Genomic DNA, 15,672 nt, shown 5'->3' with positions numbered 1-15,672 from the left:
AGAAACCCAGAAAATAAACAGTCTGTAGTTTCTAACGCAGCTCCAGAAGTCCGCCAGACGTCCTTTGGCGGACTTTTACCGATGGTCGCGCAGGGAGCGCTCGCAGCCAGCTACATTGTGGGAAATTACATATGTATCATAGAGTACTACTGGGGATTTTGTACTGATATAAATCGGGTTTGAAAATATTGGAACTACTCTTTTAATGATGTTCGTTTTACTCCTGGTCTGTCCAAGATCCACAATGGACGCTCATATCCAATAATATCATTATAGGTATCAACAAATCAAAGCAGATTAAATTCATTCTCCTGCCGACACGGCAACTGGCTGCACTGTAGTGTTACAGTGTGAAACTTGGCAGGAGAAATTCTAATAAATCTGTATTCTGCCATGAGTTGGAGAGGGACCGAGTGCTGAAGCAGCTGCAAGACTGAAAACTCAATCCATCACAACTTAGGTCTTATGTGTGTCTATTCACTGAGGGAATTCTAAACAAAAAGATAAGGCACACATTCAAGAAACACTTCTAAGCCTTACAAAAGAGGTTTAAGCATACGATTAACAAGAGTGGATAAAAGGCAGAGTGGAGTCATATAGCAGAACTAATCAAAAGGTTGGAGCATGATGCAGAAAATATGTTTTGATTTTTCAAATGAGTAAAAACAGAAAGTTATAACTAGAGGCGCTGTGACTTCAGACAGCTGTGCCGGTTCGTTTTGATGTTAAATATGTTCAGGCCGTTCGCAGATGTTCGGTAAATTCCCAGTTCTGTGCTTGCTCTAATGTTTGTCTTTCCTCACTTTAAACTTCCTGTATGTACTGTTTAACAAGTCATTATATGCTTATTGTCAGGAATATGAATTTCATTCACTCCTCTGCACCAATGTATTATAGAGCAAAGTTTGCGCACCGAAATTCTGATGCGTTGTAATTATCCAATTGTGCAATCGTAATTGTAAAATACTGATGTGTGGTCTTGCGTCAAATGCGTTTACAAACGCAGCCTAATGTCGGTTTCACAAGGTAGACTGTAAATTGAAGTGGAGCCCAAAAAAAGCACATTTATTTTATCCTACAAAGTAGCTCACTATGATGCTACAACTGAATAGGAAGTTACAAAATTCATTTGGAATTGCCACTTTAATATTTCTAGGCACGCTTGGTAAGATTTTTTTTTTTTTTATCCCAACTCCATGTAGGAGCCGTTCCGATATGCAGAAATTAGAATTTTCCTCCGTCTTCCTGTACGCAGAAACTTAAGAACATAAACACTGGACAGCTCGATCGGTGACAAAAGCCATTCTTCCATTCTGCATGAGAAACACATGGTAACCAACGGATGGTTGGGTGAGGGAAGGACAGCGGACATGGCTGGCTCTGTTGCACATTTGTTGCAAAAGAATGGTTGCATTAGAGTTCTTTCACACTTCTTGTGTCTTCTCTGCAGCGCCGCTCTTTTCACGTTTCCTTTCCAGTGGAGCCCTGCAGCTTCTGTCTCTGACTGCTGCACCTCTGTCAGTTCAAAGCGAGGGGCTCAGGTATTAGTGTCTGATGTGCTCTCAGCAATGTTTACTTAAACCTAACAACTGATTAGACACTGTAAACATTCGTGTCACTTGATACTGTGCGCGTGAGATCAGACTAAGAAAGAGAGAAAGAGGAGAGGCTGAATCATGAGGTCTAGCTGCAAACTATCTGGCAGATCACGGAGCCGACTTGTACAACTAAACAACAACCCAAATGTAGGATCTTGTGTTGCTGTAAAAGCTTCGTTTCGCTTACGAAAACTGCAGACACTTTGGAACGCACAGCCACGCGGGGTATGCTGTGCTCTGGTTTAAAATGTAGGAGTATCCCCTGATTTAAAGTTCTGCTTCATTTACTCTGACAATAATATTTCCATTGGTGTGTAGGATAGTCCGTTAAAATTGGCGGGACGAAAGAAAATGCTTCACCCTCTGCAGTGATCTTTCATTCCCCTCTGGCACTCCCTTTAACCATCTGACCCAGTACTCATTCTCCACTCAGCAATTGTTGGCCTTTGCGAGGTTTACGACACGAGCAGAAATATCAGGACGACAACCAGCTTTCTTGAAGTTCTGACTGTTGCTGGACCTTCGTATTTGCTTTACAGGATTTATTGCATTTTCACTTTTAAAAATGTGCTCTCCGTGAACCTGGCTCCGTCTACTGACAAAATTCTGCTTATCTGGCATCCAGGTTACATCAGCTCCTGCCTAAAAATACGTCCTACTTAACCCCCTTGTATCTCATCCCCGCCTCCCTCCTCCTCCAATGATGTCCAGAAACTGTCTGCGCGCTCCTCCGAGAAATTAACCCACGAGTGGTTTATGCAAACAGCTTTCAACGACCCGCAGCTACGTAAGCACAGCGAACTCGAATAGTTGTGTAAATAACAACAATCTGGTGTCCCGCAGAAGTGATGTCTAAATAATGTGAGTTGATAGGAAGCAGACTGGGGTGCACGGTACGGTGCGACGGCGAACCGCTGTTAGCTTCGCATTTTCAAAGGCGAGTCGGGACAGTTTTCTTAAACAGCATTTGCTGTTGCCATGATGACGAACATTTAAGGAAGTAGTAACCTTAAATGCCGACCATGGTTTAATTCACCATGGCTCTCATGGCTCTCATCTTTTGCCATTATCCTTCCATAAAACCTAACCGTGTCGTTTTTGTGCCAAAAAGTAACCAGGAAACACTCGTATTTAAGTGTAAGAAACATAAAATAACCGCCCCAGCAGCAGCATTACGTCAGGGGTCCAGGATGAAATTCAACTTCTCGTTAAAGATTCCCAATAAAGTCTTGCAAATGCAGGGCGCGTATCACATAATCTGGCCCTTTGCTAGTATTTATAACCGGAATGGATGGTCTTCACGAATACAGCACCTTTTTACCTCGGCGCTCGTTTCCCAATTGTCGCCTCCCATTCACTCGCGCATAAATGGCGACAGAGCTGCCACCAGGAGTAACTTGGGGTTCAGTGTGTTGTCTGAGACATTTGGACAGGAAGAACCGGAGATTGAGCTGAACCTTACAATGAGTTACTACCATCTGAGCCACCAGCCGTCCCTCAGTATAAGGTATTACTTAGTTTATCCTCGTATATGAGGTTTAAATGGTCGCTTACATCGGGTTCCCGCTCCAAGACAAAAGGCAAATTCTCTAACTGTTCCCTGACGTTGACCGATTAAAAAGACGGAATTCCACGACCTGTAAGAAACAGAAAAAAAAAAAAAAAAAAGGCTGCCGTAGTGCTGAGCAGACAAGAAACAGGCATATGCGCCTCGTATTGCGCCGATGCTGAAAGAAATTAAATGCATATCTGAATACTGGTTGCAGAGGCAACGAATTTAAGGTATATTTTAAATTTCTGTCAGTGACCACTAATGCTACCAAACATACCCATTGACAATATCTAGCTATACGGCAACTAACATTTAACCACGCATGCTGTAAGTATTACTTTTTCCTTCATCACCATCTGTGAAGGAACGGATGATGTACGCCTGTTTCATATCAACGTTCATCTATCATATAACACCGTGTAGGCACGATGATGCTGTTAGTGGAGCCATCTACAGCTATGTACATAAACCGACTGCGTGTTTTGCTCCACTCGATTAAATGATGTATGTTCAATTTATCAGCAGTGTTTCCCATCTCTCAATCAAATCAAGGAAAACATCGAAACAAAAATCATTGATATTAAACAAAGGAAATAGCAAAACAAGTTTCCTACTCACTGTCTCACAAGCAGCCGGAGACCGTATATAACTGATAACATCCTAATGTTTGACTCTGGCTTCTCCAGTTCCTCCGTATTAGGAAGATTTTCTTCTTGCCCGTGTTTGCAAATATCGATCGGTCGGCCGCAGGACTGCAAGAACGACACAGTCACAGGTTGAACGGATTGACTGCCTCTCTTTCTCTGACGTGTCAAATAAACGTAAGACGTTCAAAAGAAGTCACAATATACAAAGCTAAACTAACAGTAAACATAAAAGAGAAAATGAGTTCGGGGTGAAGGAACTGGTGGCGGTAGAGGAACGGCATGAGGAAGAACGAGAGGAAGAAAAATTGGGGAGACGATCCCCGGCGGAGGGATGTAATCCTGCGGAGACACAGGAGATGACGTCGGCCATGACTTTGTCTGAGGTCGGGGTAATTCCTCAACTTCATTCCCAGGCTGAATGTGCGCTCAGAGTGGCCCCGTTACTGATAGCTCTAACAAGCCTGGGTCAAAGGTCAGGCAGTGGTGAGTGAAAAAGGATGGCGCGAGGCTGTTAAAGGTCCTTTAAACACCACCTGTCTTCACACAGGCACGCGCACACACACACACACACACACACAATCTTGACTAATTGTTACCAGACCATATTTAAACACATCCTTAGTGCCTCTGTTTACACAACATGCTTGGAGTTCGACTCAGCATAATAATGAGTCCATAACTCAAACAACTTCACACTTTCAGTGGTTTTTCTGGTGACTTACTATATTTACCCACTAAAATGGTCAATATACAGTGTGTTAAATACCACAAGAGACATTTTGTACCATTAAAAAAAAAAAAAAAAAAAAAAAAAAACAGCAGCTCCAACTTCACAAACAATCTTTGAAAATATCCTCCAGAACTTCAAACAACATTTCCCGGGAGCAGACGCGTAGCTTCTGTCTGTTCTTGGAGGAATGAGAATTTTTGAGAGAGCACCTGCCAGTAAATCTTCTACGGGTAAATAAAGCTCTTTCGTTTGGCTTTGTTCCTCCCTCTGCACCTGCCCAAAGCATGGCATCGCTCTCTTTGTCTAAATCCTACTTCTACAACCATCACGCTCGGAGTTCAAATTTAAAGAGACCAAGTTTCCCGCGGGGTCTTAATCACTCAGGGAAAGGATGCAAAAAGTGTCAAACATGGGAAAATAATATTTAACATGACTCATTCATACCATAAATTTTACGACATTAATATATATATATATACATATTTTTTTTTTTTTTTATTTAATCTTATTCCCACTTGTAAAACCAATTTTAATATTTACTTTTACATTTTAGGACTTCAAGGTAATTACAGTCTGCACAAAATTCAAATAAGCTTGAAAGAACCGTGCATATTCAATCATCACCATGTTTATATTTACATAACTATCACACAGACGACTGGATGCCTCTGTTGGTCTCCATGCTGCAGCTCAGCGAAGTGGGCAAGTGGCAACATCCGCTTTGTGACAGGAAGCAGGAGGGTTTATGGGAAATGTGGTTTTCTGAATTTTGTTTTCCACTGCAGATAGTGCCGCCTCAATGCTTCGCCATTATTATTGCAACACCGCATGAAACTGACAAACGCACACATGCGCGCGCGCACACGCGCACACACACGCGCGCACACACGCGGGCGCGCACACACACACACACACACATTCACACTCACTCACTCACTCTCTCTCTCTCTCTCTCTCTCTCTCTCTCTCTCACACACGCACACGCACGCTGGAAAACAAAAAGAGGAACATCTTCACCTCCTCAACTGACCCCTGCGTGGTTTTTCAGGCTGCCGTGATTTGAGTAGTTCAGTTAATAAAGAAGTTGTGGCAGCTATCGTAATACTATCTTTTGCTTGTCTCGAAGGTCGCATGGTGATATCACTTCCTGAACGCACATCACTGTTCCTGTTGAATAAAATAAGTTACGCACGTGTCCGCCTCACCGGCCATCACATCCACCCTGCTAATACTTTTTTGCCCGACTTTTTGCGTCTCTGACCTTTCATTAACGTAAACACCAAGTGAGACTGACAGAAAAAACACAATCACACAACCGCTATCAGCACGTTAAATCAAAGATTAGACTGATATAAAGTACGGAGTCTAATATCGATGTCTGCAGACGGTCTGGGCTCTGTTTAATATCCTGAAGTTCCTGTGGTGACAAAAACACTGAAAGTGCCGAAGGGCCTTTAAGCACAGCTTTAACACTACAGCATCAATAATAGGTTGCTGCATTACATGACTCCTGGCCTGAACTTGTGAACTGACCCCTCATACGAGCAGGTTCCAAATTCTCCATCTATGTATTTGCCTACTTTGATAAATGCCACAAGGCAATGTTTTGACTGTGGCACTTGAGACTGTTTGAAAATACGCAGCTGATGTACGTTGTTCATATCTGCCTCTATCACTCATACTGCAACATACAGACAGGGTCACTTTGTTCCAGGGAAGCGGAACCTTTTCAATACATGGAAAATGCACTGCAGACCCACTCGCGCGAAGCCACTGGTTGTGTGTGTAATGATCAAAAATATCATTGATGCATTCAACTGGGTTCACTGGAGAATTATTTTTGGTTAATCGATGTCTTTTCAAAACGCATGGACAAACATTTCATAAGTCCCTGGATCGACAGTGGACATGAGGTCGTGTTTATGATCGTATCTTCATTTTTAAACCGTTGTAAGACTTTGTAACAGTGGATTTGGCTCCAAAGTAATTGTAAATCAATGCACTCTCTGTGACTGAGTTTTAAGTCAGTTCCCATGTCCAAAATTACTTTTCCACAAACTCTTTGGCTTTCAAGACTCACTTTCTGGGTGATTCTCTGTTTTTGGAATACAAATCCCATCTCCCCAAAAACGACTCCCCACCCACTAACACGTCAAGATGCTGAGGGGGATAAGAAATGTGTTTCTTTTTAATAAGGCAAAAAAAAAAAAAAAAAGAGAGACTTAGAAGACCCTTTTATATATTATTCTATGGATGTTGCTCTAGCTTGTGTTGATAAGCGTTTTATTATTTATTGCAAAATCCGGGCTTCAGACTAACTTTTTACGGTGGTTGCACCAATGCGTACCCAATATTTTCATTCGGGTGCACCCGAAATTTCTCACGTTAAAGTTTTAGCATTACATTTCTTGTCAGTTGTCAGACACGTTGGTGATTATTGTCGATTTAAACAGCGTCCTGCTTCACACACCCAACACAGCTCTAAGGGAATAAATTGCAGCTCATTAATGTCACTATAATCAGCACAATGTATCCACACAAAATTCAGGGACTGTGCTTTGCTCAAAGGACAGCATATTTTCTATTTTCATCAGCCACATTCACCATTTATACTGCTCATCCAGCAAAACGAATGCTGGTATTAGCATGTTTTTGAGCCAATCCTATAAACCATTGAGATTTTTTTTAGTGCAACCAGAAGATTCTGCTCGTAAAAGGCTGTAGTTTACAGATTAGCGACAGACTTTTTCTATTTAAATGTCGAATCACCACTTTGTTGTTGTGGTCTATTGAGTGGGTAAACTATTAATTTAGCATGCGACGCACGCTATAAATTAATGGCATGAGGAGACCGGCGATTGAGTGAACTCCTCTGCCGCTAGTTTACCAGTCACCAGTTAGCCATTGGCCTGCATAATGCGGCTAGAACTAGTGGCGCCTTAAACTGTCAAGAGCTCTTTGCTCTTTAGCCCAACAGAGGAGGCGCAAGTGTGTTTACACCGTCTTGCGTTCTCGCAGGCAGCCCGACCGCCGACTGCTGCAAGTCAAACACGTACAGAGTCCCCACCAGCTCCCTCTTTCTGTGTCATTAACCGCACCGTTAACAGTGAGTGATTTCAAATGGACTTATGACACCAAACTGCCCCCAAAACTCAGAACTATGTCGTGATTCACTACAGTGAAATAATGTTGCTTTCAGGTAAGGTTGGAAAATATGTATATGGTATTTGTTCAAAGACAATTGTCTGCACACCAAAGACCTGCTAAATTTCAGGTGCACTGCTGCGACCACTAAAAATGTAAAGGGGCACCATCCCGTAGATACACCTTTTTGTTCTTTCTTATGGCTTAAGTTTTGGAGGTCCGTAGTGTTTATCTTTTAGCTACCTCAAACAAGCATCCTCATTTTTATTTGGAATTCAGAGCGCCGTAAAAGATGATAAAGAGTATTAACTTTATCGTTTCTGACACACTCTGACACACACTGCCAAGCACAGGTTTGTGGATAATTCCAAACGCTGCAGTAATTTCAACAGACAAATGACTCATTTATTCTCTTCTCCTGCAGTTCCTCATTTCCATCCCAGTCAGTCACAGTCAACAGATATGAAATGCAGCCCACCCAAAGTCAAGACTCCAGAGTTCCTTCTGCGGTCAGGTTGAGTTAACTGTAACCAGTGAAAATGTCAGTGCTCTGTTTACTAGCCTCTGCTGCTGCACCCTTCTATCCATCCCCACATTCCTCCTTTACAAATTACATTTGTCATTCTGAAAGCTGATGGTTTACACTGGCATGCTTTGAACCGTATGCGTGTGCACATACGCTTGTACATGACCCACAAATTCCAGACAGTATGTCAAAAATAGGGTGCCAAAAATGACCTATTGTGCGTGTGTGTGCGTGCGAGTGCGCGTGTGCGTGTGTGTGTGTGTGTGATCTCCTACCTGTTATTGTAATGTTGCTGTAGATGTTGGACAGCTGCTCCTTCAGCAGGACGAGCTGCGTCGAGGCAGCCTTCTCCCTCTGCAGCTCCAGCATGATGTCGGGGTGGTTGGCCAGTTTGCAGCCATTCTGTTTGTCCAGTGCAATGTCGCTGCGCACGATGTCTGCGAGACAGCACAATGGAGGGGGGGGGGGGGGGGGGGGGGGGGGGGATTGATGCGAAGTTCATATTTTTGTCTTTGATTGAACAATATCACACTATCCTGTAATGTCACACCGATGTTGCCATTTTCACCGAAACCTATCGTGAATCTCAAGTTTTGTTTTAAAATGGTTATTTTCAAATAAAGCCTAAATGTCATGATGAAACCTGAGTAGTTGTGTGTGTGTGGGGGGGTTAACACTTTACTATTCAAAAACATTTTTTTTATATCAATATGTATGCCATCAAAAATAACACAAATGTGTGTCATAAACTCCATGTTTCAAAAACATCCTTAAATTTCCTCAAGTGTAAACAGAGTTGGCATGACAACCACAAAGATTATATCAATTAATCCATTAGTTAAATAAGAATAAATTAATTGGCATTTTTTTTTGGGGGGGGGGGGGATAATTGATTAATTGTTTTGGGTCTATTTTTTATGAAAAATGCTCAAATTCTTCTTCATGATAATAAATTGAATAATGATGGGCTGTATCCCTGTTGGCTGGGATTAAAAAAAAAAAAAAAAAAAAACACTTTAGCCTGTATCTTTGGCTGTAAGAAACACTAGTCCACATTTTTGACCATTTTCTGACCTTTTAAAAACCAAACAGTTTATTGATTAATCGAGAAAATAATTGACAGATGAATTGATAATGAAGATAATCTTTAGTCGCAGCCCAAATTGGTATTTTATAACTATATTAGCCACATTTAGCTAAAACTAATGCAGTCGAGAGCTCTAATACTTCCTATAGGTTATTTATGGAGGTCCTAATGCTCAATTAAGGGTGAAACGGTTTAAATAATCTCGATTTACGGTAATTTCGCACTTTGAGGCGTAGTTAAATTGTGTTGTATTGAGCGATGTTTCCAATATTTTACAAGAATATAGTTAGGGCAAATGACATAATTAGAAGCACCACCCTAAAATAGTATTTGTTTTTAATCAAAAAAGTGAACATTTAAATAGTTAATGAAGGTAGGCTGGAGTTAAATGTCAAACCAACCCTGGCTAGCAATTGTTTAGGAAGGCGAAGAACAATAAATGAGTCCCAACACGTTTTGGGTTTTCATAATGTACTAACTCATAACTCTTGCGCATCTTCTCACATTCGTTTTAACAAAATGTCCCTGCCACCTGACAATTTACCGCATTTTACAAAGACATTGGCGCAGTGTAAAAATAAATAAACAACCCTAACCTTTAGAGGACTTAACTCAAATCCACTGACTTTTCAGAGGCTTGAAAACAGACCCGAGGAACAGACGCTTCCGCAGAAACGTCCGTGGAAAAAAAAAAAAAAAAAAATACAACAGAAGGGAGAGGAAGAGGCCAAATGTCGTGTGTAAATCACCGTCCTCGTAGTTCTTCAGGTAGTAGTCTGGTCCTGGTCCTCTGAACTTCGCGAGGTTCTTCTGGTTGTTGAACTGCAGGAAGTCGGTTCTCTTTCCGCCGAAACGCAGAAAGGCGGGCGACAGGCCGCGCGCTAGGGTCACGAGCCGCTTGGAGCTGCACGCGCGCGGGACAGGAGGAGAAATAGGTAGGAATACAATCAGCAGAGTCAAACGTTTGCGTCACTCACCTGGCACCTGTGTCTGGAGCTTCATTTAATACTTAAGAGACATATTTGGGAGAAAAATCCTCGTTCTCTTTGCAGATTTCGGTCAGTTTACTATATTTCAGACTTTTACAATCCAAATACCTATTAAAAAGACAGCACAAAAAAAAAAAAAAAAAAGATCAAAAGTAATTTATTGTCCTTTCTGTGCATGTTAATTCGGTGGAAGCCAATCACAAAACTTCTGTTTTCTATTTTTCTATTACATCTGCAGGCCGAAGAGACAGATTTTTAACATCATGTGTCATCCGGTGGAAAAAGAATCAGATAGCAGGATAGTGAAGGACTGGGAATCAAGGATTAAATACACATGTTAAGATGATGAACAGTTTTACTCTCTACTTTTTTTTAAATTCGAAAGAGTTACCGATATAGCTCATATAAAAGGATAAACGATTTTGCAACTGATGTGTTGTAACTGCTTTTATTTTCAGCCGTCACGACTACTAAAAACAAAGTAGCCTTTGTTTATTATTTGTGCTTTCTGCTAGTCAAAAATTTAAAAAGAATTACCTTAGGTGAAAATTAATATTTTAGCGTTGCCTTTATGAAGTTTTAAGTTTCGAAAAACTAGAAAATACATACGGGACTTTAATTTTGTGGTGAATAGCTATTTGTTCCACCACCGCCTACGTGGCAGTCGGCTTGAGCTCCATACAATAAAGTGAAGATACGTTAAGTGATGGCCAGCAGGCCAAACTGCCTCTGGTTGAGGTTTTCAATAAACAATTATTCAAATTGTAGTTGAAGAAGGTACGTGGTAATAATAAGGGGGAAGACTGAACAACAACCAAGCCAAAACAAAGTTGTAAAAGTAATTATGTTAAAGGAAGAAATGTTAAAAAGGTGGCTATGGGATGAAACTGAAAGTTAAAAATGTTTACTATAAAATATGAAATCCTCTTTTACAAGGGTAAAAAGTTTGTCACCAAACGGTTTCCATGAACTCAACTAGACTGAAGAATACTTTCTGATATTATTAAATCAAATCCAAGTAATACATTTGGTATACACATTGGATTAACGATATTATGGCAAGTATTTGATTTTTTTTTTTAAATGTTGTTACCCATAGTCCGTGGTCAAATAACGTGACAGTGGCTGCGGGTTGTAGCCTCACACTCTTTTTCACTGTTCAAAGAAATGCTCATGTGAAAATTCACTAAAAAAGGAATAAAAGTCAATCAAAAATGTACCCTTCATTTAAACTAATGTTTATATTGAAACAATACAGGGGACCTGGACCAAAGTGAACTGCATTTTAGTTGTTTTGCAAAATAATAATATTAAAAATCAAAACCTCAAGACGAAATTGACTAACTTTTGAAAATGACCTTTTGCACCGTAAACTAGTCAAGCAAGGGGCACATTGTCTAACCCTAATCACTGTGTTATGCGTACACAGTGTAAACTGTACACTATAACGGCAACAAAACCAACACGGATAGCCCTTGATGTCATCTTTCGCTCTCAGTGTCGCCTTATTACGTGATATTTAAAGGTTTAGGCCCTCAATCAAAATCAAAATCAGTGTGGACCATTGGATCACTTATTTTCCTGAGTGAGGAAGAAACGTACTAGATCACTCCATTACATTTCAGACAACGTGGCTGCGGGCTTAATGAATAAAAGATCCACCAAACACTACAGATCACACCACTATATATCGATGTTGACGGCAAGCGTGAAACTTTTTGGTACCTCAGAAAGTCCAACCAGCCGTCTTTGATGATCGAGGGGTCCAGCTGCAGAGAAAGGAAGTTGTCGTTGAGGACTCTGATCGGACTGCGGGTGTTGACATCCAGGAGCACCAACGTCCTCTCCATGAAGCCTGGTCGTTTCCCTCCGGCTGCTGGTCTCTGATACGTAGAGGAGGAAGACGAGTAGGAGGAAGAGAGCACCGACTGCACTACCAAAGTAATCAAAGATGCCAGCCGCAGGGAGGACCACGGGAATACGCACGCTGAGGATTTGGGCATCTTCTTGGTTTGGAGAGCAGGGGGATCAGTGCGCATAAAGAGGCTTTAGGATGGGAATGAAAAAAAAAAAAACCCGACTAAACAAACCCCGCTGCCCCGAAGTTCGATGTTGGTTCTTTACCTCGGTCTCATCGATCTGGAACTGTGTTCCTGTCGAGCTGTCTCACCCCCTCTGCCCTCCGCCCCTCTGAGTATTTTTGGGAGCTGCACGCAAGAGCGCACGCCCCGAGACAGCCTTCCCGGTTGTGGGAGCCAGAAGCTGGGAGGAGAGGAGGCAGCACCGCCCCTCTAAGGTTCTCTGAGGTATGAGTACAGGCTGCTCTAAAGGAGTGTTTTTCGCAAATGAGGTTAATAATTTAGTTTTAAGAGATGAGGAGGCATTGTTTTCTAAATCCTAACAGTGTTTTCTGATTAAAGGAACGTATTTGTCTGAAATCATGTCTGGAATAGTAGACCTACAACAATACAAATATAATTAGTAAGAAACCAAAATTTTAAAAAAGCGGATTTCTGTATCAACAAGTAGCCGCCCAAGCCTAAGTTTTTTTTGTTTTTTGTTTTTTTTTTAAAGGCTTTTAACCTCGAAAAATGATACGTCGGTGTGCCTATTCGTTTTTGTAAAGATAAGAATCTATAATTGAGGAAGAGATTATTGTTCAGTTAAGGAAGAGCATAAGTGGGAGTAAAATATACAAAACTCTCATGAAAAATGAATTAGATTATATGTATAGTGCAGTGAAAGCGCCTTAACTCAGGCTCACCCACCGTACACTCCTTACAATCAACAAACCCAGTTGCACGTCATAATGGTCACTTCTGATCACAGTCTTACTAAAGTCATAGTTATCAATATTGTCAGAACATCGCCAGAATATTGACGCTTTTAGGTCTACAAGAATCTCCGGCCTACTCTTGAAAAGCACACAAAGTTTTGCCTCAAACTCAGAACAGATACAATCTTGTCAACAGCGCTAAAGAGGTCCAAACTGTTTGACAAAAAAAAACAACGAATTGACTGCACATTTTTAATATGACAACTGGATATGGCATTGTGAATATTTGGCGCCATTTCAGGAGCATTCAAAACCAATTTGGGACGTAAGTTCCGATACATGGAACTCACCTATAAACTCTTTATATGACTTTTGAGTCCAGATGTTGTTGGAGCATTGATGAGCAAGAAACACACACACACACACACACACACACACACACACACACACACACACACACACACACACACACACAAAAGTGCAGTCTATTGTGATTTCTCTAGGGCACAGCGCGCCAAACTCTCCTCAGGCCGACAAGAGGTGGTCGTTTAAGGTCACTGCTGTCTCACAGATGAGCCGAAAACAACACGAGAGGAAAATGTACCTCGTAAAACCCGGTTTAATCTTTTCATCCCGGCCTACAACACCTACTCACGAATGCATTTCAACCACACCGCAAAAAGGTGTTAACGTTGCTGGCTTCAGACACCAAAGTTCCCGTTAAACACATTGAAAGAACAGGCTGCAATTACGCGTCATAATCCAGCCTGTTACACGGTGAGATTTAAACAATACATCTGCAGATGGAACTAAATTCTGTGACTTTTGTCATTTTGGCGCAGCTAGACATCATATAGTTAACATGTGGTTTCAATGTAACCAGACTTTTTGTTGCCAGTGGAAAGATATCTAACTTTTATATTTATGTTTGATTAGCTCTTTTTTCTTTACCTCTCAAACTGTGTCTCGCTTTTGAGGATGTTTTTCTATGAAAAGTAAAAAGAAACTTCAGGCTAAGGAAACATTGATTTAATCATAGGCCTTTATAATATTTAAAGAGGAAATCGGGTGCGGTGTGATTAGTTTGCTGAGCATTTCTGTTTATCATATTCAAAGTTTTGGTGTGAATGTTGTTAAAACTGTTAAAATATTAATTTAGAATACTGTCTGTTTTGTTGTGTTGTTTTTTGGACCGATTTATACCATTCAATCAAAACAGCACAAAATAAACTCGCCTCCTCAGCAGAATTTTTTTTTTTTTTTTTTTTTTTTTTTTAAAGAGAGAAGTTAGGACCCGTAATTTCAACAATATAACTTCAGTTATCGGTTCAGACTATATATTCGATTACAGCAACCATCTTCTTCATATTCATTTAAAAGTTGTGCGTTGTAAAGCATTACAATTAACACCAACGGTCTTAATAAACCAGTTCTCTGAACAAACTTGATCACACCCCTTAATTACCGATTAATCATTTGAGGGTGGAATTTGGGCACTAATAGCCTGTATAAACACATGTACTCGATCTAAAGGGAAACTTGGACTCCGCTACTTCTGTCGTGTATAATTTTAAAAGGTTTTGTTCAGCAAAAGATTTTTATCTGGTTTAATTAACTTCTTTTTATGGACTTTTTGTCTTTTAGTTAGTCATTTTCGTTTAGAGATTAACTGCTGTCTTTTTTTTAAAGTTTTGTTTGGCCACCTCCAACTGTCAGTCACATATAATAGCCTATCTGCCATCATCATCAGATAATTAAAATACGATAATGCGATTTTTTATTTTTTTTTAAGAATATTATTAGCCCATATATAAAGCCTATAACTTGGTTTTTTTTTAAGTTAGATTTTCAAACATTATGATTGGCAAACCATGTTATTGGGACATACGGGATTTTGTCGGATGGAGGAGTTATCTGGGGAAGTTAAAGTGCATATCCGATGTGATGGAGTGAGATTTACTAAACGGGTTCGTTTAGTTTTTGTCTTCCAGTGAAGTGCAGGCAAGAGGAAATTAAAGTAGGCCAATCCTTATTTCAGTCTTTGGAATTATGATTGTTTTGTTCTTGTAAAAAAAAAAGAAAAAAAAATTCTCCCACTGTTACGGTGTGACTGTGCAGGTTTAAGGGTTAACTATGCTGTTGGCGAGCAGAGTGTTTAAGACTTGGCATGACTCAGCTCTCACCCACAGTTTGATGCCTCGTAAATCCGACGGACTGTGGTCACCAAACTGTAAGAAGGTTTCACTATTCAAAAGCAGCTGGGAATAATAATAATAATAATAATAATAATAATAATAATAATAATAACAATAATAATAATAATAATACAAAAACACAGTAAAAACAACAATAACCAATTGGTTTTGTTGATTTTTATTTTACTAGCAACATATTTTTATAATATATATTTTTTTAAAGTACAAAAATTACGGGATAGCTCATTTTAAAGCTGCAGTATCAAAAAATGCTCTCCTAAATATGTTGAGAGATTAGGACAGTTCTTTTATATGTTAAGAGACGTGAATTCTGCATGACAAATACATTCTCACATTAACTTGTGTGTTTCTGAAGTCTGTTTGGGAACATGTGCAGTGCTCGTCATACTGGGTTGCTCTGAAACAGG

At 40.3% G+C, this 15,672-nt stretch overlaps 1 protein-coding gene across 1 annotated transcript in view; it reads right to left on the bottom strand.

Moving 5' to 3' along the window:
- Positions 1-12,276, bottom strand: part of hpse2 (heparanase 2) — a 57,911-nt gene extending 45,635 nt beyond the window's left edge. Inside the window, exons 1-3 of the mRNA XM_069144051.1 lie at positions 11,999-12,276; positions 10,034-10,188; positions 8,473-8,634 (exon numbers count right to left, since the gene is read on the bottom strand). Of these exons, the coding sequence (XP_069000152.1) occupies positions 8,473-8,634; positions 10,034-10,188; positions 11,999-12,276 (595 nt within the window). The remainder of the gene's footprint in view (positions 1-8,472; positions 8,635-10,033; positions 10,189-11,998) is intronic.
- Between the last annotated feature and the right edge of the window lie 3,396 nt (positions 12,277-15,672).

The sequence above is a fragment of the Embiotoca jacksoni genome, unplaced genomic scaffold (assembly GCF_022577435.1).
Source record: "Embiotoca jacksoni isolate LCO1_2020_lvr unplaced genomic scaffold, fEmbJac1.0.p SCAF_12, whole genome shotgun sequence".
Classification (NCBI taxonomy): Eukaryota; Metazoa; Chordata; class Actinopteri; family Embiotocidae; genus Embiotoca; species Embiotoca jacksoni.
The sequence above is the reverse complement of the archived record's forward strand: the minus strand, read 5'-3'. Positions and strand labels throughout refer to the sequence as shown.